Here is a 27,223-nt window from a genome sequence, read left to right on the forward strand (position 1 = left end):
GTGGACACCGAGCATTTTAATGATTTTGCAACTATCCTTTGACTAGGGGGATTTTCTTTTAACATTAAACAACGTACCTTTGCAATAGTCGAAGATGTCCGTTTTTTCCTTGGATACTTGTTTGGAAATTTTGTCCCACTTGAGGCTCCAATTTGAAGTTTTTTTTTTCCTTTCTTGTTGATGATATTACCTATCGACGCTTTATATATCACAAAACCAATACTCTTGCATCGTTTTTGGATAACAGAGTATGCATATTTCTCTTCGGAAAGAGCGTAAATGTAGCCTTCGAAACACTGCTTTGTTAAATTCGCCATTTTGAATAAAAACAAAACTTTCAAGCCACAGACAATAAATTTGTCCTTTAAAAACAGAGTACAATTTCAATTTCTTCTTTTGCAGCAAACGAGTTTTTATTACCGCTTACCAAAATCGTCTAAAAAATGTGCGAACAGCCTCTGTATCTTGTGCTCCAAGTGTTCTCGTGGTACATTGCATTAATTACAATGTGTGTACTCCAAGTGTTCTCGTGGTACATTGCATTAATTACAATATAGAGATTTTGTAAAGATATTTTGCGTGAATATGTTACTAATTCCTTCGTTGTTTTTAGAAGCAATTATTGCGAAGAAAGTACGAAAACAACTTTGTATTTCTATGAAGATTCAAATACAAATTTTGAATTATTTTTTAAAGAGAAATGCCATCTCGCATTGCAAAATGTCTAAATGAGGTAAAAGTGAGAAATATTAAAAAGTATTTTGTTTTTATAAGATTTCGAAACGCAACCCTACTATATGTATTGTTTATTAGTCTCTTGTAACACGGTTCCACACAAAACAATATTTTCTAGGAACTTATCTAAGTGTTATAAGAAGGATACCTGTACTACGGAAAACAAAAGCTATAATACTTATTTTATAAATAATTTATGGTGTAATGGTGAATCAATTACGGTTATACTTTAGTCATATTTAAAAACCTAAAGAAAACAATATCTTATGCAGTACATTAATAAATCGTAAATGGCAAAACTTGCTACCAGATAGCTTGGAATAGCGAAATATGCTGGATATGCATTTGCGGTATATTAGTCCATTAGAGTTTGGATACATTGCCATGTTTCATCTACTGCAGGCGTGTTATTTATCATAGTACTCTAGTCCTAGATCCTGCACATACTCATTGGATAATGCTGGCTTTGGTTACGGTCTTTGTATTTAAACTCCTTCTTTGTGGGCTAAAGAAACAGATCAGAGAAGCTCTGGAGATAAGGAATAACAGACTCGATCACCTTATAGACGCAACACAGACAGTTCGAAGTATCAGAACCAAGCATGAGTGATATCTAATGTCACCTCCATGCCTAACATCAGGCGTTAAGATCGATAATGCGATGCCCATGCAGGATTTACCGAGTTTATCTCAGAGATACCGCTAGACAAGGCTCCAACGACTATGGTGCTATAGACATAAGCAACTTTTACAACGTTCTAGGCATCCACAAATACCATAATAGAACATGCTTTTGGTTGGAGTCAAAGGTAGCTGGAGAAATAAACATTTTGCAATATTTCCTTTCTATTATAGATGGTGTCGAAATATACCGGGTGATCAAAAAGTCAGTATAAATTTGAAAACTTAATAAATCACGGATTAATGTAGATAGAGAGGTAAAAATTGACACACATGCTTAGAATGACATGGGGTTTGATTAGAAAAGCAATAATCTCATCAGAAAAGCAATAATTAGCATAACAAATTAAGATAAAGCAAAGATGATGTTCTTTACAGGAAATGCTCAATATGTTCACCATCATTCCTCAACAATAGCTGTAGTCGAGGAATAATGTTGTAAACAGCACTGTAAAGCATGTCCGGAGTTACGGTGAGGCATTGGCGTCGGATGTTGTCTTTCAGCATCCCTAGAGATGTCGGTCGATCACGATACACTTGCGACTTCAGGTAACCCCAAAGCCAATAATCGTCGCACGGACTGAGGTCTGGGGACCTGGGAGGCAAAGCATGACGAAAGTGGCGGCTGAGCACACGATCATCACCAAACGACGCGCGCAAGAGATCTTTCACGCGTCTAGCAATATGGGGTGGAGCGCCATCCTGCATAAAAATCGTACGTTCCAGCAGGTTTTTATCAGCCAGGCTGGGGACGATGCGATTCTGTAACATATCGGCGTACTTCTCACTCGTCACGGTAGCAGTTACAAAACCAGAATCACGCATTTCCTCGAAGAAAAAAAAAGGGCTCGATAACAACTTTTTTTTTTTTTTTTTTTTTTTTTTTGCTTCTAATAAAACCCCATGTCATTCTAAGTATGTGTGTCAATTTTTACCTCTCTATCTACATTATTCCGTGATTTATTAAGTTTTCAAATTTATACTGACTTTTTGATCACCCGGTATATGCAAGCAGTCTTTGTTTTGAAACTAATTCCTAATTTTTGACCTAGAATTAGAGATGTGGGTATAGAATTGGTAATAGCTATGATCACAATATATCTGTCCCTTTATCATTATATGGGCCCTTCAACAATGGACAATTCATTACTTCTTGACCCCCCCCCCAATATCTACTCGAATAACTATACTTGCATCTTATTCAACACCTATTTCTCAGAACATTAAGACATAATCTTGAAGTTCCATCTACTCGAATAACTATACTTGCATCTTATTCAACACCTATTTCTCAGAACATTAAGACATAATCTTGAAGTTCCGTTATATCTGCCGTTACGGCCTTTGATTATGCAAATATTGATTAGCCTGGACGCATCCTTCCTGTTGTTACAATTTTAATAAAATTACAGTATTCTCTATGCTTATCTTTATTTTGTCTTTTCTAGCATGTTAAAGTTTTATCAGATAAAGGAATTTGTGGCAGAAACGAAGGATTGAAATAGTCGATTGCAAATAATGCTTCCTTCTCTACTAATATTATGTTTGGCTCATTCAAAAAGTGTATGAATAGTTGTTCCTGATGCAAATAAAACTAATGAGGCATGAGAATATTATCATAAGCCTATTTGCTGTTTTTTGCATTTCTAATTTTACCATTCATCTTTACATTTCCGAACAGTATCAGCTTAGTAAAAGACTGGAATTATATTCATTCCACTAAAAATATATGTTTAAACAAGGATGGCGAAACAAAATACCATATTTACTCAAATATTTGTATCTCTCGCAAAACGCGCGGTTAAATTCTGCCAATCTGTTTGCGCCCAGGAAATTATTTGACAGATAAATGGACGTTACTTAAGGGCTTAACATGGAGCAAAGAATCTTAAAATATGAATTTCAATTGTACCTACTAATTAAAATAAGAAGTATCAAAATAAAGTTTTAACTATTTACTGTACATTGCTCGACCCAGTATTTTAAACAATGTGGAGAAAAGAAATCATTTCTAATAAGCAAAATTTTATTCTTTGAAGAATTTTATTTTTCTACGTAATTATTATCGTACTAACGTGTATAGCATATCGCTTAAAAATAATTCATAATTTTAGGTTAAATCACTGATACAGTTAAAATAATGGTATCTTGGAGACAACTTTCCTGGGCTTCGTTCGCTGTCTGCGCAATTCTGCTGCTGCTGACCACAGAATCTGAAGGTGGAATGATCTTATTCAAAGGTAGTAAAGGTCACGGTGGTGGTGGTGGAGGAGGAGGAGCTTTGGCAACACTTTTGGCTGCAGGAGCCGTAGCTAAATTACTGCAGAGCAACCACGGTAAGTTCTTGTTGTAAAACCCAATTTTTGAACTCATAAATGGATCCGTCAAAATTTAAATTTTTAAAGACGTATGTATTTAAAAAATTAAAATTAAGGGGACTCATACACCTTAAAACCCTTAAGATCTTCGAATAAATGACTGTTGCAAGAATTGGGATAACTTATTTATTTTAAAAGCAATTGCTTCCACCTTTTTACAGCTGACTACATAATATAACTGCTCTCTGAACTAGTAACCAGTAAGCTTGTGTTGCCACAAATATTTCAATAATTTAATAGGATTTGTGGCAAAATGTTTTATGCGTTCACGTCATGTTTTCACCTTGCGCACAGTTTAAAACATTCTGTCTCATAATTTAATTCCATATTTAATACGTAGGTTTTATAACATTTGGAAACCAAAAATCCTAAGAATTTCATGTTAAATTTTTATTTTGTTTGCAATTGAGTTGATAAAAAGTATTTTATTAAAAAAATCTGTAATGCTTTTGTGTATAAAATTTTTTAATATTAAAATATTCATCAGATTTTTGATTCCGTTAGAAGATAGTCCCCATATAAAAAATTCCATCAAATTTCAAGTATGTAGCCATTTTTAAAATATCATGCGCGCCAGGTCGAAACATGATGTGAAGGCATAAAACTTTTTGTCACAAAGCAGATTAAATTATAAAAATAATTTTGGCAGCACAAAATTTCTGGTTACTAGTTCAAAAAGCAGCTATGTATTATGTAGTAAAAGGTTGGAAGTAATTGCTTTTAAAATAAATAAAATATCATCAATTCTTGCAACATATATTCGAAGATCGTAAGGGTTTTAAGATGTATGAGTCCCCTTAATAAAAATAACCTATATAAAAACTATTTTTGCTGGGTATATTAAGGATGGCAATAAAAGAGAAGGTATTAAAATTGTAACAAATTATCGCCATACATTTGTGGTGCAAGTGGGAACTGTCCTGTAATCCAAGGTTTCATGGTTCGAATTTCATCCAAAGATTGCTGATTTATTCTTATTTATGCAAAAATAAAAAAAGCGTTATGTTCTCAGTTAAATAACGTAAGAAATATTATTTTATAGTACCAAAAAAGATTTCTATGGATGCCAAAAATCATCATTAATATACAACAATAAATGTCCTGAATACAATAAAATGTCCTGAAGAATTTAAATGCCAATAAAATTTTATCTACGTGATCCTACGGATCTTACAATCTACTGGACAAAGATTGCCATAAAATGCATTTAAATTTCACAAATTTAATAAATGTATATTCTCGCACACATATTAACATTACAATCTAGAAATTTAATGCTAAAGCAGCCAAACAAGTCAAAATCCCTAAAGATATCCCTAAATTATCCCTAAAGATATCCCTAAATTATCCCTAAAGATATTCCTAAATTATCCCTAAAGGTATTTTACAGTACAACGTAATCAATAATAAGGACGCGTTAATATAATCTCATCAGCCCAAAGATGCGTTAGCCCAAAAAGTCTGTAATCTCGAAACGGCGTTTTGCATTGAATGACTTAAAGCCTTAAATCGCTTTTCAAATTGTTGCCACCAAATATTATCGCCCTGTATTACACTTAAAGAATTTAAATAATGAAGAATATGCACGAATGTGATATGTATGTTTCTCGCATTGTGAAAAAGCAACGGAACCAAGAGCCATCAAATTTTGAATAACGTAGTCCTCCACACGAATATGGGCACCTGGAAGCCCGAATTTTGAATTTCGAATTTGATTTATTATCTACTTCGTATTTTGTAAAACTTTACGGAATTTTTGTTTAAAAAACTCAACGACGAGCAGTGGCAGCAATGTACAGAATAAAACCTTTCTATTTCCAGCGCGCGAGACTATGTGCGTTAGCCCAAATGCTCTCAAACGTGGATGTACGTGTAAAAACGTAAACGAAAGGAAACTTCGCTTTGAACATAATGCAAAATCTGAAAACTTTCAATTTTTTTTTTCCTTATTTGTTAATAATATAATCTAAGAATAATGCGCCTGCGCGAGTAATATAAATGCAATTATTTTTATTGTATAACTGAATCGATGACGTTAAAAAAACGCCCCTTTGGACGCAATTTAAAATCTGAAACCTTTCAGATTTTTTTTCTTTTTCTTTACATATTTTTTTCTTTCAATGCAGCTTTTCATTTTTATATCAAAATATTTATTACGCAAAGAAAATAGAGTTGGCAATTTTTTTTCTTTTAAAAGTCTACTTCTGCGACAATGAGGAACGTGTGCGCTGACATCGTATTAAAGATAGTCATTCGTTTGATTGGTTACATAATGACGCAATGCCTTCATTATAAGTCTTATATCAAATTCGTATATAATTTCAAAGATCAGATTTATATACATTTAGTCAGAGAATTCTAGCGCCAAATGTTTCAAGATGTGTCAAAATCAGCCATGCTTGATAGCAAATTTACTTATTAGTGTTCCATTCTCTAATGCTCCTGCATTGGATTAAATATGTTTCGGAGTTTTGATTTTGAAAGTCATCCAAAGAGTTTGTTAAGGTTTTACGTTTTCTGTGAGCTTCCAGTCAAACAGTCTGCTCTTCCACTTACTTCTGCTAACCCATTTTTGCTTCCTTCTACGAAGTGAAGGAATTATTGTAATCGAGAAATTTTCGGGTATCATATCTTAACGATAATATCTTTTTTGGCCGCTATCGAATGCAATTTAACAATGCTTTTGCATGATATATGTACGTAAGGACAGAATAAAGGACTCTTTTTCGCAAAACGGGTTGTAAAAAAGGGTTTAAAATGGATTCAGAAGGTATTTTTTCGTGATGTCTGTTCGTATGTATGTATGTATGTATGTAGCTCGCATAACTCAAAAACGAGTAGCCTCAGAACGTTGAAATTTTGTATGTAGGACTACTATAACATGAAGGTGTGCACCTCGCATTTTGGTTGCAATCGGTCGCCCCCACTCTGTCACTCGGCTTCGTGAGCTTAGGTTTTTTTATACTTATATGTCGGCAAAATGTACATTTTTTGCTTTAAAAATGATTGAATTATGTTGTTCGTATCTTCTGGCAAGTGTTTTTATGACTTTCGTTAATCTGCATGCAATAGTTGTAGAATTATTAACAATTTAAAAGTTGTTGAAGTGCGACTAAGCCTAATTTATTTGATCATAACAGCCATTTTGTTTACATTTGAAACTTAGTAGAATAGTGAATTAAATCACTCTCTACACCTGCAGTGTCTTTTTGATGAGTGAGACCAAAGGTAAATTTTCAGTTTTCTGCACCGAAAAATCTGCCTTCTTGCTCGTTTTGGCCGATTGCTTGTTTTTGCGTAGAAACTCTAATTTTAATTGTAAAAAATGTTTTTTTAATTGTTTTAACTATATTTGGTGTTTTATACTTTTATATATTTTCCAATTTTTAATAAAGATATTTTAAGGTTTTATACATTTTTGTCTTGATGCGAAATGAGGGCTGAATTAATTGAATAAGGAATATATCTGATGAAATTGGAGGAAATAAGTATAAATGAAATGAGCAAAAATGCGTTTAATTTAATATTCTGTTCAAGGGTCATCTGGTGACATTTTAAAAACTTTTTAGCTTTATTTTTAAGCACCTTTTTCTTTGCGCTTGCGTTACATACAGATCAGCCACAAAAAAAAAATCATAAAATTTTTAAAATCTATATAGTAGTTTATGTTAAGAATTCTCGACGCAGTGGTAAGTTTTTGTGAACTTCCATTTTGCTATTTTTATCAGTCTTTTCTCAGTTCATCATATTAATATATAGTTTTCTTAGTAAGATGATTAACAACTTTTTCTGTGATTTTATTATTAACTTTTGTGTTAACTTTATTTGTTAAATATCACGTTCTTTACAGTTACGCCACATAAAAATTAATTCTACAATAAAATCACAAAATATATGCAAACTGAATATCTTCAGTATTCCCGATAAAGCCTCAGAAGTTGCCACATATATTTTTATATTCGTTATAATATTTCTCCAGCCAAATAAAATAGTTATCATAAAAAGGGAAAAGTATATAATGACTGACTTCCGTTAGTGTAATTTCATAAAAATATTGAATATTTCTAGTGATTTTAATATATTTTTATTTAAATCCATCACATTAAAAAGTAGAAAGAATATTCTTAATAATTGTGTTTACTGCTTTAAAAATCGCATAGTTTATTACTCGATAACCTTCCAGATTAAATTTGAAAGCATCGTAGGCTTTCCCAAATGTCAACGCACTGACGCGTGGAAGATAAAAGTATTATATCTCGGCGTGATAATACGCTGCTTTCATACAGCCGAGTTTGTCAATAGTAAAACTAAAAGATAAGTATCGTACATTTTTCCCAATGGCAAAAAATTCTCGCTAGCTGCAGATAAAAATGTTTTATTTCGGACAGTGTTGCCACTGCTCGCTTTCAAACCGTTGAGTTTGGTAATAAAAATTTATAGAAATTTCAGAAAATATGAAATAAGTAATAAAATAAATTCGAAAATCAAAATTAGGTCTTCCATGTGCACTCTTTCGTGGGAAGGACTAAGTTATACAAAATCTGATGGCAAGTTACGTTGTTATTTCACATTTCGAAGAATATGCATACATACATGCAGATTCTTCATTATTTAATTTCTTTAAAATAACACAGAGCTGTAGTATTTGGTGACAAAAATATGAAACGTAATTGGCCTTTAATAGTGAACCAAGGCAAAATCCCATTTCGAAACTAATAGCCCCTTTTCAGTTAATAATGTCTAAAACCAAAATATAACTTTTCAAAATATGAAAGTGTAAAGCGGTGCTTAAATCAATTCTATAGTATTCTTATCCACACTTGTACGAAAGATGTAAGGTAAATTTCACAACAAATCACAAGTTGATCATGTGACAAGTGTGGACAGTATATTACCTGCTTGTTAGAAAAGCTTTCGAACTTTATATATCCTATAATCTTCTAAAAAAATTTATTACCACTGTAACTATATGTATACATATATACAAGCAGAAACTTTAGTTCATTATTATTTTCAAACCAGAAGAAGTTAGCCTAGCAAAAAGAAAATAAATGCGGGTTATTTTTGTTACGTGCTCAAGTAAGCTTCAGTACGTGCGGCAATGTGTAACCGTTTAATTTCGAATGATTTAATTTTACACTATTATTTGAATAGTATAAACAATATATATTACTACTACTGTTTGCACAATTTTTATTATATTGTCCTTTTTATTAAAAACCTTTCTTCATATTTTAATATATGGAGCATGTAAAATTGATACTTATTATATATTTATTTTGTAAAAACAAAACAAAAAATTGAATTAAAATATATGCACAAAAAGCAAACGTTATTTCAGCAACTTACTCTGATTTTTTTGCATTTATTTCTCCCTCTGATTTTTAAATTTTAGCATTTTATTTAGTTTCTGCTTTATTTATTTATTATTATATAAGAATACAAAATCTTTATTCAAGCAGAAATTACTTTTTACTAAATAACAATGAGATAAATTTCGATGATAAATCCATATAGTTATACGTATTGTTACGTATACGTATACCTATACGTATACATATACGTATACTTATACCTATTGATGCGACGAGACAGTTTCCCTTAGAATATCCTCCACGAAGGCATCTCTCCCCTTAGGCAGATAGCCCTAGTGTGATTTACCATAATTAAATACACACACACACCGTATTGTTGCGTGCGTGCGGTTTAGTAAGGGATTGAATACGCACAGATGCGATGATAACTTGATAGAATTTATTTTTCCAAAAGAAACCCTTAACAGTTCTAGAACTTTCCATTAAAGAACTCGTACAGCTCTTCTCAGAATAGCAGAGCACAATATGTAATTACTACTTGAAACTACTAAGAACCAAGCACAACGCAATCCAAAGCGCGTGTATAAAACAAAGCTCACACTGAGAATTCTCAATTCTCAGAAGTCACTCTGAGCTGAAAAAAAAAAAAAAAAACGGAGAACTTATGTTCTCTCCAGTCTTTCACAGTTTTTCCCCGGCTGCCAAGGAATCTCTAGTACCTGCCATTCCTCGAAATTACTGGAAGATATATACAGTTAAAATTACTTATAAGAGCAAGATATTGTTACAGTTACATATAGGTGTCAATTACAAAAAAGTAACTCTTTAAACTATAGTTGGACTCATCCGCGACCATGAGTGCAAACACGTATGCGCCATTCAAACCAAATTATTCTCAAAATAGGGTGGAAGGATGGGGACTTTCTTTCCCTCGGGCATATAAATTCCACTTTCTGGAGAAGAGAAGACTCTCCAGCAAGTAATAACCCCCCTTTTGGACGAGTCTATGTATTTTGGCAGAATGCCAACCAAGGCTGCGTTTGAGACGGTTGAACTATAAAAGAGAGAGAGAGTGTCTATTGTCAGTTTATATGTAAAGAACTGCATTGATTTGTGTTTATTACTACCATGAGAGACTTCTATATTTTGCCTTGCAAAGAAGGACTGATTGACTTTGCTTTAAGCTCAACTGGTAGCTTAAATACTGTGATTGCGTTTATGTGTTTTTTCGTATATTCTACTCATTAAAATTTTGCCCTGCAAAGAGGGACTTTGCGAATATTATTTCATGTGATTATTGCGTGCTCACCACTACGTTCGTGAAAATACGTCTTTAAGTGCCCAATGTCTTTTCATACACACGCCATCACACAAAGCAAGGACTTTGTTTAAATTATGTGTTGAAAGCTTTTCAATCTTAATATGAACTTACGTTTCAAGAATCAAGATGCAGCAGTCGAGGTCAGTTCAAGGAAGGGTGACCCCCACGTGACTGCCTCCGACCAATCGTCTACAAACTACATTCATTTAGACAGTTTGGACTGGAAAAAGTCTTAGTGTTAAGCATCTGTATACTAATTCAAAGTTAGCTTTTAGTTAGAGTTTTAGTTAGTTTTTTATATTTTTACGTTCAGACAACAAGTGGTTGGTCTCTGTATCCCGAAGTACGGGAGCACCTGTAAAGTAATAGAGAATAAAGGGTGCAGTATACCCTTTCTGCTTGTGTCGTCTATATGCTTCTCGTGCATATAGACCCGTGTGTCGTCTATGTGTACACGTGTGTCGTCTATGTGTCATCTATGTGTTGTCTATATGTACACGTGTGTCGTCTATGTGTGTCGTGTTCTTGTGTCGTCTATGTGCTTCTCGTGCAAATATCCTAGTGTGCCATTCTTACTACTCAAATACCTTAATGTCGAGTTTTTAATTAATAATCATAACGATTTATCATCTGATTCTCAATGTAAATATCTTAATGTATTAATCTGTAAACTGTTAAGTGGATGTACACTCACGTAACAGCCTGCAGCTAATCAGCTAACTAGAATAGTTTACCATCTTCACAGCTCGAACGGCTTTCTTCAGATGCTACTTCGAAATTATTTGCGATAATATAATAAGAACACTAAGTACTTCACCAGCTTCGCCTATTTAGGCGGGGAGGTATCTCCCATGTTTTAATTATTTACCAAGCCCCACGGGCAATTTTCCATGATAGGCAGTAAAAGTTGAGTTCGACTAAAGGCTGCCATAGCCAGGACCATTAGATTAGATTAGATTGACAATTTCTGTCAATTTTTTTTTTCTTTTCGTTGCACACACCAATATGCTTGCTTTTCTTCAGCATGAATATAACCCAATATTGACTATATTGAAGCTTAAATTTAGCCTTATTATAATATGGTGTTGTGGAAAATTTCTTTGTTCATTTTGTGAAACTAAACCAATTTTCCGAGGTTGCTGCTTGCATAATATCCTCTTGTAAATATGGAAATCGTGCAGTTTTAAAGCAAAATTCTTGAGAAACATTTTGGCTACTTATGAGTTATGCTGTTTCAAATGCATGCGGTTAGCTGTCGTTGAAGATATTTGGAAGATTCACTATTATTAGTTTAGTATATCAATATTTTATCAAAACGTACCCACGGCTAATCTTTCAAGAGATTTGTAACTTTAAATGTTTAGAAAGCAATGTAGCTTAAAGATTAAAAAAGCGCCCTTCTTTAAGTAATAAATAAAAATGAGGAACTGTTTATCATTTTATCTTTAAAAACATCACACAACCCCTAAACTGTATTCTAAGAAATCTAAATAGAGCAAGTAGTACGTTCTTATTAAGCGATCTGTTTTTGTTTAAAAACGGCTCTTTTTATGCTGCACTTCCTGAAGAAAATTCGTTGACATTAGATAAACGTCTTGAACATCTACTGATTAATCTTCTAGATAACTTAGGGATTAAAAATTCTCTTTCAATGTCTTTGCAAAATTTTTTGTTTCTTTTAATAAATAATATTTTACTCTTGCTGTGTTTTACTTTCTCAATAGTTCCTTAGAAGTATATTTGCAGCTTTGAATGAATACTTTTCACGTTTTATAGATTTTAAACTAAAATTTCATAATTCTCATTTCAGGGGGTTCCCAGCAGCACGTTGAGCCAGTCTTCATACCTGTTCCGGTCAAAGAACCACATGGTATGGGTATGATGCATGGTATGCAAGGTATGGATGACTGGTGGTAATCAGAATCTCTATCGCTGTAACTGCCCATTGTGTGTATGTAAATAACACCACAACTGTATATATGGTGTGATTCTGTACAGATATTCATTAAATTATTCATCCATATTAAAACTTCGTATTTATTCTTTTCTTGTCTTCCTGAAATTATCTAACAACCCTTTATGTTATCGTTTAAGATAGCATACACCTTCCTGCATTTTTTTATTCCAGAGATTACCTTCTAAATATACAATTTCGCATACTGCTGAAGACTCAAAAGACTTAAAGTAACATTTTAGAATACATAAAATAAATATTAATATAAATTATGCAGCTAGTGATGATTATAAATACATACTTAGACTATGATTGATATGTATTAATATTGATTATACTAATAAACAAATATGCAATAAACATGTTCACACTTAAATTGATTTAATAACCAGATATCGCGATTCTAAAACACCATATTTAAAATTTTCCTGAAATAATATATTATAGACCAGTTTATATACATAACATATATAGGATGTTAACAAAGTCCCTAAATACCTTTACCTGTTATTGTGAGCACCTTCTAATAGGAAATGTTTTACATTTTTATAGTGTTATTACATGTATATCAACGTTTATCCACAATAATTTGTTTTAGTTTAATATGCAGTTTATAAGATATTTCTTCCGCCTTCTTAGCATGCCTTCGTGGTGCAGTGGTGAGTACGCTCGGCACGTAATCGAGAGGTCCGTGGTTCGAGTCCTGGCGAAGGCATTGCAATAGCCTGATGTCTCTGCAAGGTAGTGTAGTGATTTGGGGATCTGAAAATCCTCATGTCGCAAAGAATAAACGAGACATCCCAAAATTGAACATTTAGTTTGGGATGCCGTATGACAAGATTTTAGGACCATTTGTTTGAGTGAACAAATAATACCAGACAGAGTTCACATCCATGCACTGATTTTTACCTACAGTTGGAGGACTAACAACCAGAGGATATTTTTGAACAAGATGGAGCGCCACCATTCAGGACATTATAGGTGTGCAGTTTTCTCGACAGAACATACCCCAATAGATAAATCTGGAGAAATGGACCCATTCCACGGTCACTACGTCCAAGTGACACTGCCCATTGAACATTTTTCTGTGAAACTACGTTAAAGACATTGTTTATCGTGAAGATAAGAATCAGCAATACATCATGTTGCACCGTACATGGGCAAAACGGGAACACCGGCTAGTCATTTTGTCCGTAGAGTGGAGATGTCAAGAATTGTCACAAAAACTTGAATCTTGCTTATGAAAGTATGACCAATAGCTAATGTATAAAATGTTCCTTTCACAGGCAACAATCTGTTAAAATTGTTCAGAGACTTTCTGGACACCCTATATTTCTCTTCTTAAACAATATTATTTTTTACTCTAGTTTCTACCATTACATACATTGCTCAAAACAGGATAATATGATTTCGTTTATAAAGTGCGGATGAAGAAACGTTTTTTTAACCTTACATAGTATTATTCAAAACTGGTTAATATACGTATTTTCTTATGATTTGCAGCTATAGTTTATTTTTTTCGCTTTCTTTCACCAGGCTGTAAATGAGTCAAGAATATTTAAGGCAGAGTCAATGAAAGTTTCGGACAGACAGCTTTTGGTAACGACGCTGCTCGTAGTACTATTGTCTCTCCCAGCTCTGGTACAGTAGTTATCCATCATTAGCCATTTTCCTAATCGAAGTTACACTGGTGTTCAAAAATTAAGGACGAAGTCGAAAAATTAGCATATCAGCTGAACGAAGAGGCAGAGCGGACAGAAAGACCAATCAGGAGATTAAGTAAGGTGATGTACGCTAGCACATGCGCAGATATGCAGGTAGACGTAATGGGGGAGTGTCTGAGTAGTATAAAGCATGTTGTCGGTGTAAGATCAGTATTTCTGGCAAAGAGATTGCACGCCGTATAGCAGTTAAAATCACACCGAGTTGCTGCCTCAGCGAGAAATGGCGAATAATCAATCTGTTAGACGACATCTGGATGCTTTTACACGAGGTCGAATCATTGGGAAGTTGGAGGAAGGCCGCAGTGTGACAAGTGTGGCTGCAGAGTTCGGAATTGCTCACAGCATCGTTTCACGACTTTGGAGACAATTTCAAACTACAGGAACAGCTATCCGGGGGGTTAGTAGTGGTCGTCCACGAGGAACCACACCCGCAAATGACCGGTATATTGCCTTACAGGCCAGAAGAAACAGGCGGCAGACAGCGGGAGAAATCGCTAGACACACAACACAGGCGACTGGACGACCGATATCGCGTTTTACCGTGGCCAGAAGACTGCACGGTGGTGGTCTGTTTGCACGACGCCCTGTACGGTGTGTATCTCTAACGCCTGCCCATCGGAGAAGGCGTTCTCTGTGGTGCCGGGAACACCGGAATTGGAGAGACAATGAATGGGACGAGTACTCTTTACAGATGAGAGCAGATTCAGTCTGAGTAGCGATTCTCATCGCATACTAATCTGGAGAGAGCGTGGAAGCCGCAATCATCCCTCGAACATCATTCAAAGGGACAGGTATGGAGGTGGCGGTGTTCTCGTTTGGGGAGGCATCATGCTTGGTAGTCGTACAGACCTTCACATCTTCGACGCAGGTTCAGTCAACGAGACCCATTATTGTAACGAGATTCTTCTTCCATATGTAAGTTTTTTTAGAGGCGCTATGGGTCCTCAGTTCCTTTTCATGGACGACAATGCACCATGTCATCGCACAGTAGCTGCCGAACAGCTCTTAGAGAGTGAGGATATTGAACGTATGGATTGGCCGCCACGATCTCCGGATCTCAATCCCATCGAGCATGTATGGGATTTTCTAGGCAGACGCTTGGCAGCTCATACCTTACCACCAGTAACGATTCCGGAGCTTCGATTGGCGCTGCAAGACGAATGGGCAGCAATGCCTTAACAACTCATCGACACCCTCATTCTCAGCATGAGCAGACGCTGTGAAACCTGCCTAGCAGTCAGGGGAGATCATATCCCCTATTAAAGACCGGATGTTTCTTGCTGGACACCCATCACAGGGATGTTTCGGCCTTTAGTCGCATTGCGCTCCATGCTACTTTTTCAATAAAGCTTCTTTTTATCCCTCTGATTTCTCTTTTAGTAAGTGTTGCTTACATTACTCATGTGCTTACGTATTGGGGATCTTACGGTATTAAATGTGTTGATTTGGAAAGATTTTGTACAAAGTTATATTGAAAAAACCGTCTCGTCCTTAATTTTTGCACACCAGTGTAATGTGCACTAACTAATTTGAGCCGAAGCTTAGATAGGCTGTTTGCATTTGCAGTCTCCAACATCGAACTAATTTGAATTCTAAGTTCAACTTTCTGTTAACTGATATTCTGCAAGTTACGAAGATTTAATTTGAAGCTATATTCATGCGTTTATTAATTCAAAGCTTTTAACAAAAAGGTTTGTTTAAATTTTTCCAGGTGTAGGGTGTTTATAGAGAGAGTTAATTCACTTATATTTTATAATAGATTTGAAGGACTTTAGTTAACTTGTAGACATTGGCCGTACTATCTAATCAACAGACACTACAGGCTTTAAAGAAAGGTAATTATTGTAAGAAGAAGGAATTTTCTGTCAGAAAGTAAAAAGCGCGTATTTTATACATGTCATAAATACGGGCAAAAAATACAATTTCTGGTATAAGAACGAGTTTTAATAAAAAAACATGACTACCTCTAACCGTAAAAGCTGTTGCCCATTTATAAAGCAGAGAATCTGTAAAGGAAAACGGGTTTATTTTCTTTCATTCCTATACCAGAACTGTTCCAGCTACTGAACTGAATCTGAGAGTGAAAAAGGATAAGTAACCCTTGTTCCTAAAATGTCACATACACTTTTGGTTGATTTCGTGACAGGAAAGTATGGTGCCCAAAGTATGTGATGTATTGTATGTGAATGTATGTATTGTATTCTATGTAAATGTATGTATGTATTGTATTGTATATGCTGTATTGTATATGAATGCATGTATGTATTGTATTGTATGTGCTGTATTGTATATGAATGTATGTATGTATTGTATGTGTTGTATTGTATCACCTATAAACGTACGTGAATTCTTATGATTCTTTTCATGAAACCTCCCATTTAATTAGAAGTGCAACGTGATTATGTGCCAGGAAAGCCCTTCTCAAGACATGCAAGTCTCTCTTTACATCCCTGCTTTAGCCGTGCAGTATGATAGGAAGCTGTTTCCCTTAGAAAGCCTTCCCTGAACGTTCCTCAGGCAGATAGATCTCTCGTTTCGTATTTTGACAAATAAACATGTCGAAATATGCTACGTAGTACTGTAAGGTATTTATTTAAAATGAAACAGTTTTTTATGTTCAGCATCTGTACTGTCATTTCTCCCTTTCCGTTTTCCTGCCAGAATGCAACTTTTAATATTCACGTATTTCAATGAAGTAAAAAGAGATAGTATTCAAAGTGAAGTCTTTAGTCAGAGCGTGTTTCGCCTGCTGAAAGCCACGTCAATAGTTGAATTTCTACTATACTCTATCTCGCCGGTGCTTTATTCTTATTAATAGTGCTTATCACGCCAGTGTAGGTTTAAGACAACTTCCGCTCAAATTATTTCTGTGTAGCCTTTGGCTAATTTGCGCCTTAGCTTTAGTTTAAATTTGAATTTCTTACTTTTTCGAGTTACTCCATAAATGCTGGCTAGTTTTGTAAGCAGAAGAAGTTCCTGCTTTCAAATTTCAATTCTGGATAAAAGGGTCTTTCGCACCTTTATAAGTTTCTGTTGTTTATTTAGACATAGCGATAACTGCTTAAGTCTATTAGAGATTTGACTTGTTGTATGCTACCTAAAATAGCATGACTCTACAACACATTGTCATATGTCATAACCAGTGAAAATAAACAATAATTTCTTTCGGGAATAAACATTAAGTGACTATTTCCGTAGTGAATTCTGCATCTTATACTTTTTTGTTTTCTAAAAAATAATATACATCGTTAATTGTAAATGCGAAAGAGATCGCGAAAAGCAATGCTTATAGAAAAGTACCTTTTGTAAAATAAATGTTTAATTTTGTATAGGATGAAAATATTAAACAAATCAACAAATTGATAACTTTTGCTTTCGGTATGGCATCAATAAGCTTTCAACGTACATTTTTCGTTTAAGGAAAATGCTGTTGTTGTCAGCATAAATCATCTTCTCAAGAACAATTTCTGGCCTGTGCAGGGACGGAAGAATCAGAGCGAACCATAGCGTGACATTTAGTAACCGTTACTACAAATGTGTTTCCAGAAATATATGCTTCATTCACATTCACTTCGATGCATAAAAAGCAATTCGGAATAAAGATGAGGTAATGGGAGAGAAGAAAACAACAATATTACGGTAGCCATGCTTCTGAGGAAAGTCCTGGAATCGCCAAGGCGAAACCAAAGGGAAGTAGGAACTGGAAACTCGCCATCCCAAAAAACCACGATTTCTCTTGTTGGGGCCAATTAGTCGTTTCCTCTTACAAGAAATCTAAACATCATAAACTGGCAGACCGTAAAAAATGATTATTTCATAGTTTTCTAAATTTTCCGTGAGAGTTCCGAGGGGGAAGACCAGCTGGAAATGGGTTTTGTTCCGACTTGGACGTCATAAAACAATAACCCAGTTTGGGTGTCACTTGTGGCTTTCTCGCTGCAGCAGAACAGAAGATTTATGCTTTTCGATGGCCAGCGATGCATGACATCAAGAACTTTCTCTTTTTGGGAGAGAATATCTGGCGTTGATGGACCTTACTCAGATTATTTCTAATGTATTTCAGTAAAAAGAACATACGAATGTAATTTTTAGCGTAAAAATGCAACGATTTGTTGTTAATTGAAGATCTAAAAAAGAAAACTTACTTTGTAAATTTAAAATTGTCTTTTGTGAAAGAACATCTAGTGTTGATGGATATTACGCAGACGATCGTTGCCAGAATGAATCGTTTTCAATTAAAGATTGGAAAAAGAAAAATTATTTCATAAATTTTAAAAAACATCATTACTTGCTAAAATTTGGGTTTCATTCCAGTAAACGTACAAACGTCCTTTCTTAAAATATATTTTTCTACAGAAGCCGGTATTAATTTTTTTCTGTATTTGCTATTTATTTGCAATAAAGGAAATCCTGAAGTTAGTATTTGGTATAGTAACTTTATTTTTGATGCAAATGGTTATTTATAAACCTCATAATGGTGTTTTGTTATCTAAATTACTTAGTTACTTGTATTATAAATATTCTAAATTAATTAGATACTCTCTCAGAATAATGCCTCAAATTAAGTTAGTTAAATCAAACTTTAAATAAGAACTCTTTAGGCGAACTGACAGCTACAATGTTACCACTTTATAAAATTGAATACATTATTTACATTGTCAAAAGTTAAGCATTCCTGCATTAGATACATCGGTTTTATAACATAAATAATCGGTAATGAGGAAAAATGGCTACTTTTATTGTTCGAAATTTTAACTACTAATCTTTACAATTTTTTAAATTTTCTTAAACGTTTAGGTTTGAAATGTATTCGTATAAATTTATGCTTTTTAACCCAAAAGGAACGTTAGTTCCAAATGGAATATTAGCCTCAAAATGGCATTTTACTCATAATTACTATAAGCGGCGTATCACTTTTTAAATTGTTGCCACCAAATATTATCACCATGTATTATATTTAAAAAAATGACATGATGAAGAATATGCATGAATATAAATTTAACCTAGTTAAAAAAAACCTTTTTCTTTCTTTTGAATGTTTACTGTCTGGACATACAGTTTGCTTTTACGTCAACATTTTTGTTAAAATTTGCTATGGATTAATCATGCAACCGAAATTGATCCATATACAAGGTGCATTAATTACGTAACAAAGAAAATTAAAAGCCCGATGATAAAATAAAAAAGTGAAAGAATAATTGCATATTTAGAAAGAGTGACATCTCATCTCTTATTGAAGCTAGTTTAAACTTTTTTTGGGGGGGTCAGCATATCTAAAGTCATTTTCATTTACTGAGAAGACATTGTCCAAAATAATTTGCTTCGAATTGGAAAAAAGTTATGACAATAAATTTTGCTACAAATTAGATAAATCTGCTATCGAAACGTTAGAGATGACTCTAACAGTATGTGATGATGCATTACTTTCAAGAACACAAGTATATGAGTGGTACAATTGCTTTAAATGTAGACGTGAAAGCGTTTAGCATGAAACACAGATGTCGAAATTAAAGGCTAAGGTGATGCTGATTGCATTTTTTGATTACAAAAGAATCAATCATCTGAAAATCCATAAATTAACCAGTATTTTTAAAATGAGGTACATATCGATTAAGAAACAGGATAAGGGGAGACCTGAAAAAACGTTGTAAAAATTGTACAAAATCCTCTGGCGATTATTTAGCAGGAGATAAATTTATTTGAAGGTTAGTAATTATTTTCTTATTTATAATAAATTGCAATGTTATTTTACGGGCGCACGTTGTGCATTTTTATACATTGCTTGCTATCGTGTTGCAAAATAATGCATTTAATCGATATGGATCAAGCGGTGCATAGGTACAATCGAGAAGGCTGAAAAAAACTGTATTTTGCACAAAACTTGGACATCTCATCCCCTGCTATATTTCATGTTTGTTTACACGATGAAGCATACTTGAATTCAGATTTTATTCATATAATTGACTGTACATTTGACCCACAGACTGTTCATACTAGAGTTCGTTATTTAACAAACTCTTCAATGAATCGTTGACGGTTTCATCTTCATGTTCCGAGTTTTTTGTGAATAAATTTAGGAGTCATTTAATTGCGGTAGGTTCAGAACAAAAATTGCCGAATTATTTCGTTAATTTTTAAAAAACCAGTGAATCCTTAATTCCTTGGGCTAGTGGAAACAAATTATAACATGATATAATTGGACAAAACATAGTTACAGCCCGCTGACATACTTACAACCCACTATTTTGCGTGTACTTGTGTATGCAAATCATTTTCTGACGTCATATAGGTCAGACGTTCATGACACAAGTCAGTTCACTTATAGAGTTGGGATTTTGAAAATGACTGAAGTCAAGCATAATCGTAATTATAATGTTTTAATAGAACTGCTTTAAACTTACACCTAATATTTAACGGATGAGAATTTTTGGAATCAGAATAACGATGGTGATGATTCATCTGCATAAAAATTTTAGCGAATAAATCAAAATCCTCTTTTTTCTCCTTGATTCTATTTATTTATGTGTATGATTATTTTGAAAATGGACTGGAGACTGGAGACTTATCAGTTAAGCAGCTGCACCGCGGTTACGACTTTTCAGATTTATTGCTTAACTGATGGAACCATCTACCATCCTCTACATTCCAGCCGTTGGAGCGGGCAGGCGATCAGCGGCATTTATTAATGAATTTTGAAAGATGTGATTGACTAATAAGTACCTAAAGTTGTAACATAGTAATTGTCTTAAAACATAAAATTTGGAGTTTAACAATTTTGAGTAATTACATGTTAAAGTAAAAATTAAATAAGAAATGAAAAATAATAACAATAGAGAAGTTTTATAAGAATTTTGAAATGAGTCAAAGTCAAAGAGTCCTTAGTCTATCATCAAGAGTCAATAATAAAAAATATATAGATAGTCTGAATTTGAAGTGTCTAATGAGACTAGACTTTCAGTGTCAAATTAATGAAGTCTTTGATAACATAATTCTTGACAGTATTGGAATTATGCACTACTTGATGAAGAAGACGATGAAGATGAAGGACTGAGAAGATGGAAAGAGGTGATGTTGTATTCTGGCAATAAAAAAAGTAGACGGCAGTTGACGAGGATATACAAGTACATGATATAGGAATAAATTATAATTATCAAAGACTTCATTTATGTGACACTAAAAGATTAATCTCAACAGATATTTCAAATTCAGATTATCTATATACCTTTTATTATTGACTCTTGACTATAGACTAAAAACTATTTGACTTTTGATATTTAACAGTTCTCCTAAAACTTCTCTATTGTCATTACGTTATACTTTATTACGTCAGAAGACATAATACAGTATCCACCACTTCTTTAACTCACTGGTTAAAAAACTCAGACGCTCATTCCTTTCAAATTTCCAGGAGCCAAAACAAATATACATTAATCATTAGATAAACCGAAGTTTATTCAACTCATCTCCACCGCTTATAAAAACTCAAATTGGTCAAACATTGATTATTCAGATCCAGAATAAACTATTTGTGGCCCATAAAAGATGTCTGTAGTTCACTTATTTATCTTTCAGTTATGCAAGTAATAAATAAAATGAGTTTAGCAAACCTCTCTAGGGCAGAGTAGTTAGAACCAAGATTCTCTAGGTCCCAAGGATGTTGGGTACCTTTCTCTAGTTCCTGTCAGGTACTGTTTGTAAATCCCATTTTCCGGACTACAGGTGAGAACGGCACAATACCTTTATCTTATGATTAGCAAAAGCAATCCTCCAGAGGCTGAATAAAAGTTCTTGGATTATAAATGAGTTAGTGTCTCCAGGATTAAAGAAATGTTGGTGTTTAAATGAGCATTAGTTTCCTTTCCAGAACACTAGCTCATAAGGTAAGATTAATACACAAACATAAAGTTCGCAGGGTGTTCTCATAAAACATCATGAAACGCTTTCTTGCATTATCATACGTTATCAGTCTTTAATTGGGAAAGTGTAGTAGTCGTTGCGGGCTGAAAAGAAAGCATCGATTACGTCTCCAATGAACCTGAAGTGACACTTCGACTTGTTAAACGAAGTGAGCTGGTCAGAAACAGGAGTTTTGCATTTGAACAAGTCTTTTGGAGAAACGTTTTTATTTACTTTGTGCATGACTTCCAAGATATTGAAAATGGCTAAACGAAAAGAATTAGGCCTGAAAGAAAAGTATAATTGGCTGAAAAGTTATGACATATTTGGAAAATGCAGCCAAATAAAAGCGGCAATTAGAATGATAATTTCCCAAACAGCATTCCGAAGTTTACTTAAAGAAATAAAATTGAAAACTAGTAAAAAATGAAAACGCTTCAAGTAAGTCCAAAAGACATAGAAAATCGAGAGACATTAAAGCCGCTCTTCTTTAATGGTGAATGTCGTCCTTCTTGAACGACGTTAGTTCTGAGATTAAACCTTATTCCAATTTCTAGATCTCTTTGTTTACAAAAACTGTAAAATTCTCTAAAATACTAGTAGATTGTGATGAGGGGAATTATGCTAGGAGACTTTGACTAAGCTGTGATGGATGGCTCACAAATTGAAAGAGAAAAATAATATTGTTTATTGGAAACTACGTGCTGAAAAGAAAGGAGCAGATTATCTTTCTTCTAAGAACTGGATAAAAGACGTTTTTCCCGGCCTTCTAAAAAAATACAAGACACATGAAATTTATAAAACCGATGAAATTGGTCTGTTTTACAGAACATTAATGTCTGAAAGTGAAACAGCAGCTGGTTTTAAGAAATTAAAGAACAAGTTACTCTGTTGTTAACGTGTAATGTGGATGCAACAATAGAAGGACGCTAGTGATTATTGGAAAGAGTAGAAAACATCGATGTTTAAACGAAATCAAGAATTTATCTTTAAAACGTACCATAATAACAAGAACTCATGGGTGACAAGCAGTATTTTTACAGATTTCCTTTTCGAAATGGGACAGAGACTTGAAAAACGAAAAAATAGCTTTACTGTTAGATGTCTACGCCGCACACCTCTCTGATAGCGGTCTGAAGCACATTAAAACCCTCCGAGCGTTACGGGTTTAGCCCTGAAATTTCAAAGTTCCTCAAAATGTCATGAATAAGTGTTATTTTCTTTCTTGATTTTAATTAAAAAATGACTCTCTCAATTTGTACCTTGATTCCTTTTCTTCCAATATACATCCAAACTGAAATCAGAAACATTAAAATCTAGCAGAAATATTCATGTATAATGAATATAGAAGGCAGCTTTCTATGCGGAACTTTCCGGCCGTAATGCTGAGAGTGTTAAATTAGTTTTTCCTCCTGCAAATGCTACTTTTACTGTTTTTCATCGATTAAGCCAAGGTATTATAAAAGCTTTGAAATGTAATCACAGAAAAGGTATCGTTCAAAAAAAGATAAATAAAGTTTAATCTTGTGAAAATGCAAGCACTTCGAAGGAGATAACAAAGTCGATATCTTAGCTAGAGACTATGCATATTATAGTCAACGCATTGGAAGCAGTTTCCTAAAACACAGTTACAAATTACCTTAAAAAATGTGGTTTTTATTTGAGAGGCCACAGAGAAAATGCAAACTGTTTCTAATATCTTGGATATCAGTGATGGAAAGGATGAAGATATTGATGATAATATTGGGAGATCAGGCAAAAACATTAACTGTGATATTATAATCAATAAAGACCTCCACGGGGCATCCCTAACTTTCCGTGTAGTGCCTAAGTGCGGAGCATGCAATAAGTAAAAAAAAATATAATTAATAAAACACAATATTGAGACAGGATGAGAAACATTGATTACGTTATTATAATCAATACACACACTACCCAATAAATTAGAAACCTTTGGGAGTTTCACCTGAATGCGTGATAGGAATGAAATATGCAAATTTCTTTTATGACGTGGGTTTCACGTGGTTATAATATTAATATAAGTAAGGTGTAAGAATCACGATTAATTATTTAACCCCTTAAATGCCGCGGGCGTATATTTACGCCTTGCTCAGCCGATGCGTTAACTGCCCCAGGCGTATATATACGTCCTTCCAAACTGCTATCATTTGCTTTGCGCTGCTACACCTAAAATTATTCGCAAAGTTAACGCATCGGCTGCGCATCTGGGCGCATCTGGGGCAGTTAACGCATCGGCTGAGCAAGGCGTATATATACGCCCGCGGCAGTTAAGGGGTTAATTTTCACGATTAATGAAATAAAATGCGAAAAACGACAGATCTTACACCATTTGAAAAAGCGCTTATTGTTGGTGCCGATTACTGTTTTCTCAAAAGTTGCCATATCAAGTGTTTTCAAATGTTGGAATCAGAACCCACAGTTCTTCTCTAGACGACGTAACTGCGGTTCGACCACAGCTTTCCAAGAGTGATCCGCGTCGTCTCCGAAGAAATGGAGGGCAGAACAAGTACTCTACTGTTGTTGTTGTTACTTATGCTCGCTTGTCTGATAGTAACATTAGCCGAAGCCCACAAAATTCCTCGTGGGAAGGAGCGCAAGATACGCATTCGTTGGCAACAGCCTTGAGCACCTTACAGGTAACAGTGCGATTTAGCTCAATTCCACACCAAAGTTTGATGGAACGGACCATGGATGGACGGTTCCGAGGGCCTCCCATCATTCTCCCCTTCCACGAAACCACACGAGAGGACTTTAGCTCGCCGCATATTTAGAGTGCCGCTATACCGCACCGGCACTATACTTTTACAAACATCCATGCCTTCCCCAGGGTTTGAACCCCAACCCTTCGGCACAGCAGTCAGCGACGCTACGCAGTATACCAGTTGGGTGACTGGTACTCTACTGTGCTTCAACTGGCACAGATCGTCAACCTAACAGATTTCAGCTCGAACCATGAGCAGAGAATTGCAGAGGATTGGAATGCATAGTCGGGATCCTGTGAGAAAGCCCCTCAATTCTGCCATACATGTAAGAATTCGTTTGCAGTGGTGTCGTGAAAGAAGAGACTACACATCTGAGGTTTGGAAATGGGTAATGTGGTCATATGATTCATGCTGCACCTTATTTTGCACTGATGAAAGTCGTCGAATTTGGCGAGAAACCCGTGAAGCGATGAATCCATCTTGCCTTACTCTCAGTGTGCAAGAGTCTGGTGGGAGTACCATGACATGGAGCATGTTCTGCTGGCATGGAAGTGATGCCCTGGAATTCTCGAGGGTAAACCAATAGCCATGAGATACCTAGACATCCTGGCAGATCAAGTGCACCCTGAAATATTCCATTTTTACCCTGATGGCGACGAATAGATCATGGACGATAATGCAATTATACATCGCGTAGCCAGAAGTCTACAAAATTGGTTCGCTAAACATCCATCTGATTTCGAACACCTCCCTGGCCACCGCATAGCCTGGATCTTAAACCCGTAGAAAATGTGTGGGATACTGTGGAGAGACCCATCCGACAGCATTCTCCTCTTCCATCTAATTTAAAAGACCTAAAAAGCTACATAGCCAAAGCATTTACTGAACGTAAATGCACTCCAGAAGCATGTAGACTGGATGCCAAAACAAATCAGAGTAGTTATCCGCGCAAAAGGGTGGTCCAATAAAGTATTGATCTTGGGTTTCTAATTCATTGGCCAGTGTGTTTAAAATATAATATAAAATATAAAGTGTTAAAACAGCTGCGTAAACTGCAACTGACAGTGAAAGTGATGCGGAAGAAAGTGACTACAAGCCAATCTCAGCTGAATCGAGAAAACACTGCAAACTGTAAGGAGAAATCTTAAATTGAAAGGTGGAGAGCCGAAAAGTATAAACTTGAAAATACAGTTAAAAGATTGTAGCCAAACAATATGAAATAAATACAGATAGATCAGTTTTTTGTAAAAAATTAAAATTCTATCAGGTAGGCGTTTTTAAAACTTTTATTAAAAAAATAAAAAACGAATTTCCAAATTTCTTATGCAGTTTAATTTTAGCATTAATTCTTAATTAACAATTTAGGTATTAATTATTAGATTAATTGTTAGTTACTATCTTATTAAAAAAGTTCACAATTGATCGTAATATGGAATATTGCAATTACCGTTTATTTAATTTAGCCGCTTAGTAAAACTAAAATATTTGAAATGGAAGCGTTTTAATAGCTAGAAGGTATTGTGTGTAATAATGGTGCACAATTTTTAATTTAGCGTCAAAATTTATGAAACTGCAAGCACTTCTCGTTTTGCTCAATCTGGATAATAAATTCTTTCATTTTTCAAATCCTTTAACTGCAATTACTTTTCTTCCTATATAATCTATATACTCTACAAAACAATCGCCCACTCTTTCTGAGTTTCGTTGGACGTTTTCCTCATTTATTAATTTTCAAGTAATTATCTTACAACTTAAATATAACTTTTGATCAGGATAAATTCTTTCATATTTATGAAAATTATTTTCCTTATTTTGTATGAATCTATGAACTGCAGAATAACCGATACAGAAAACATTTACAACTCATTTACCCGGATCTTTATCATAAATACATTTTCGTATATACTGATTGTTGTTTTGAATTGATTACATGAAATTGATGATTTAGGTTCCGCAGGTATCTGATTTTCCTTTACATTATCGATTTCAACTATGACTTGAATTCATTCTATTTTCATTTTCTTTTGATATTATTAGATTTAACTGTTAACATGAATGCGTTTAAACTCCTAAATTCCTTAACAGCTTCTTGTTTTCTGTTTCTTGTCTGTTTTTCTTTGCACTGATAATCAATCAACCTTTTTTTCTGTTATACATTTTATAGACAAAAAATTATGAAAATAAAAAACTTTTGGGTTTTAGTAAAACAACCTTTAAATTAACAACCTTTATTTTAGTTCTGAAGTTTCTTTCATGCCTGCAGAAATTACTTTAAACGAGAATTCGCCTAATCTGATTTTAAAATTTTCTCATAACACATATCACGAGACCAACCAGAAATTCATCTAAATTGAAAAAGCTTTTTTTTTTTTTGGGTGCACCAAACTGGTTCGCCACCGAGGAACATAAGCAACATATTTGTGTCAAATAAATCATAAACTGCAATTTAAAAAAAATTTTTTTGTGGTATAAGATTAAAATGCATATGCTATTATA

At 34.3% G+C, this 27,223-nt stretch overlaps 1 protein-coding gene across 3 annotated transcripts in view; it reads left to right on the forward strand.

Annotated features, from left to right (window-relative positions):
• Nucleotides 1-12,480, forward strand: part of LOC118191437 (uncharacterized) — a 33,805-nt gene extending 21,325 nt beyond the window's left edge. For 2 of the 3 annotated variants that reach the window (XM_035362242.2, XM_085812338.1), the window contains exons 2-3: nucleotides 3,531-3,752; nucleotides 12,241-12,480. In XM_035362242.2, the coding sequence (XP_035218133.1) occupies nucleotides 3,557-3,752; nucleotides 12,241-12,347 (303 nt within the window). In that variant the 5' untranslated portion in view covers nucleotides 3,531-3,556 and the 3' untranslated portion in view covers nucleotides 12,348-12,480. The remainder of the gene's footprint in view (nucleotides 1-3,530; nucleotides 3,753-12,240) is intronic. The other variant, XM_035362241.2, reaches the window with a different exon arrangement.
• Nucleotides 12,481-27,223: the final 14,743 nt, after the last annotated feature.

Source organism: Stegodyphus dumicola, chromosome 3 (assembly GCF_044657685.1).
Source record: "Stegodyphus dumicola isolate Sdum_Otavi_A_Nest chromosome 3, ASM4465768v1".
Taxonomy (NCBI): Eukaryota; Metazoa; Arthropoda; class Arachnida; order Araneae; family Eresidae; genus Stegodyphus; species Stegodyphus dumicola.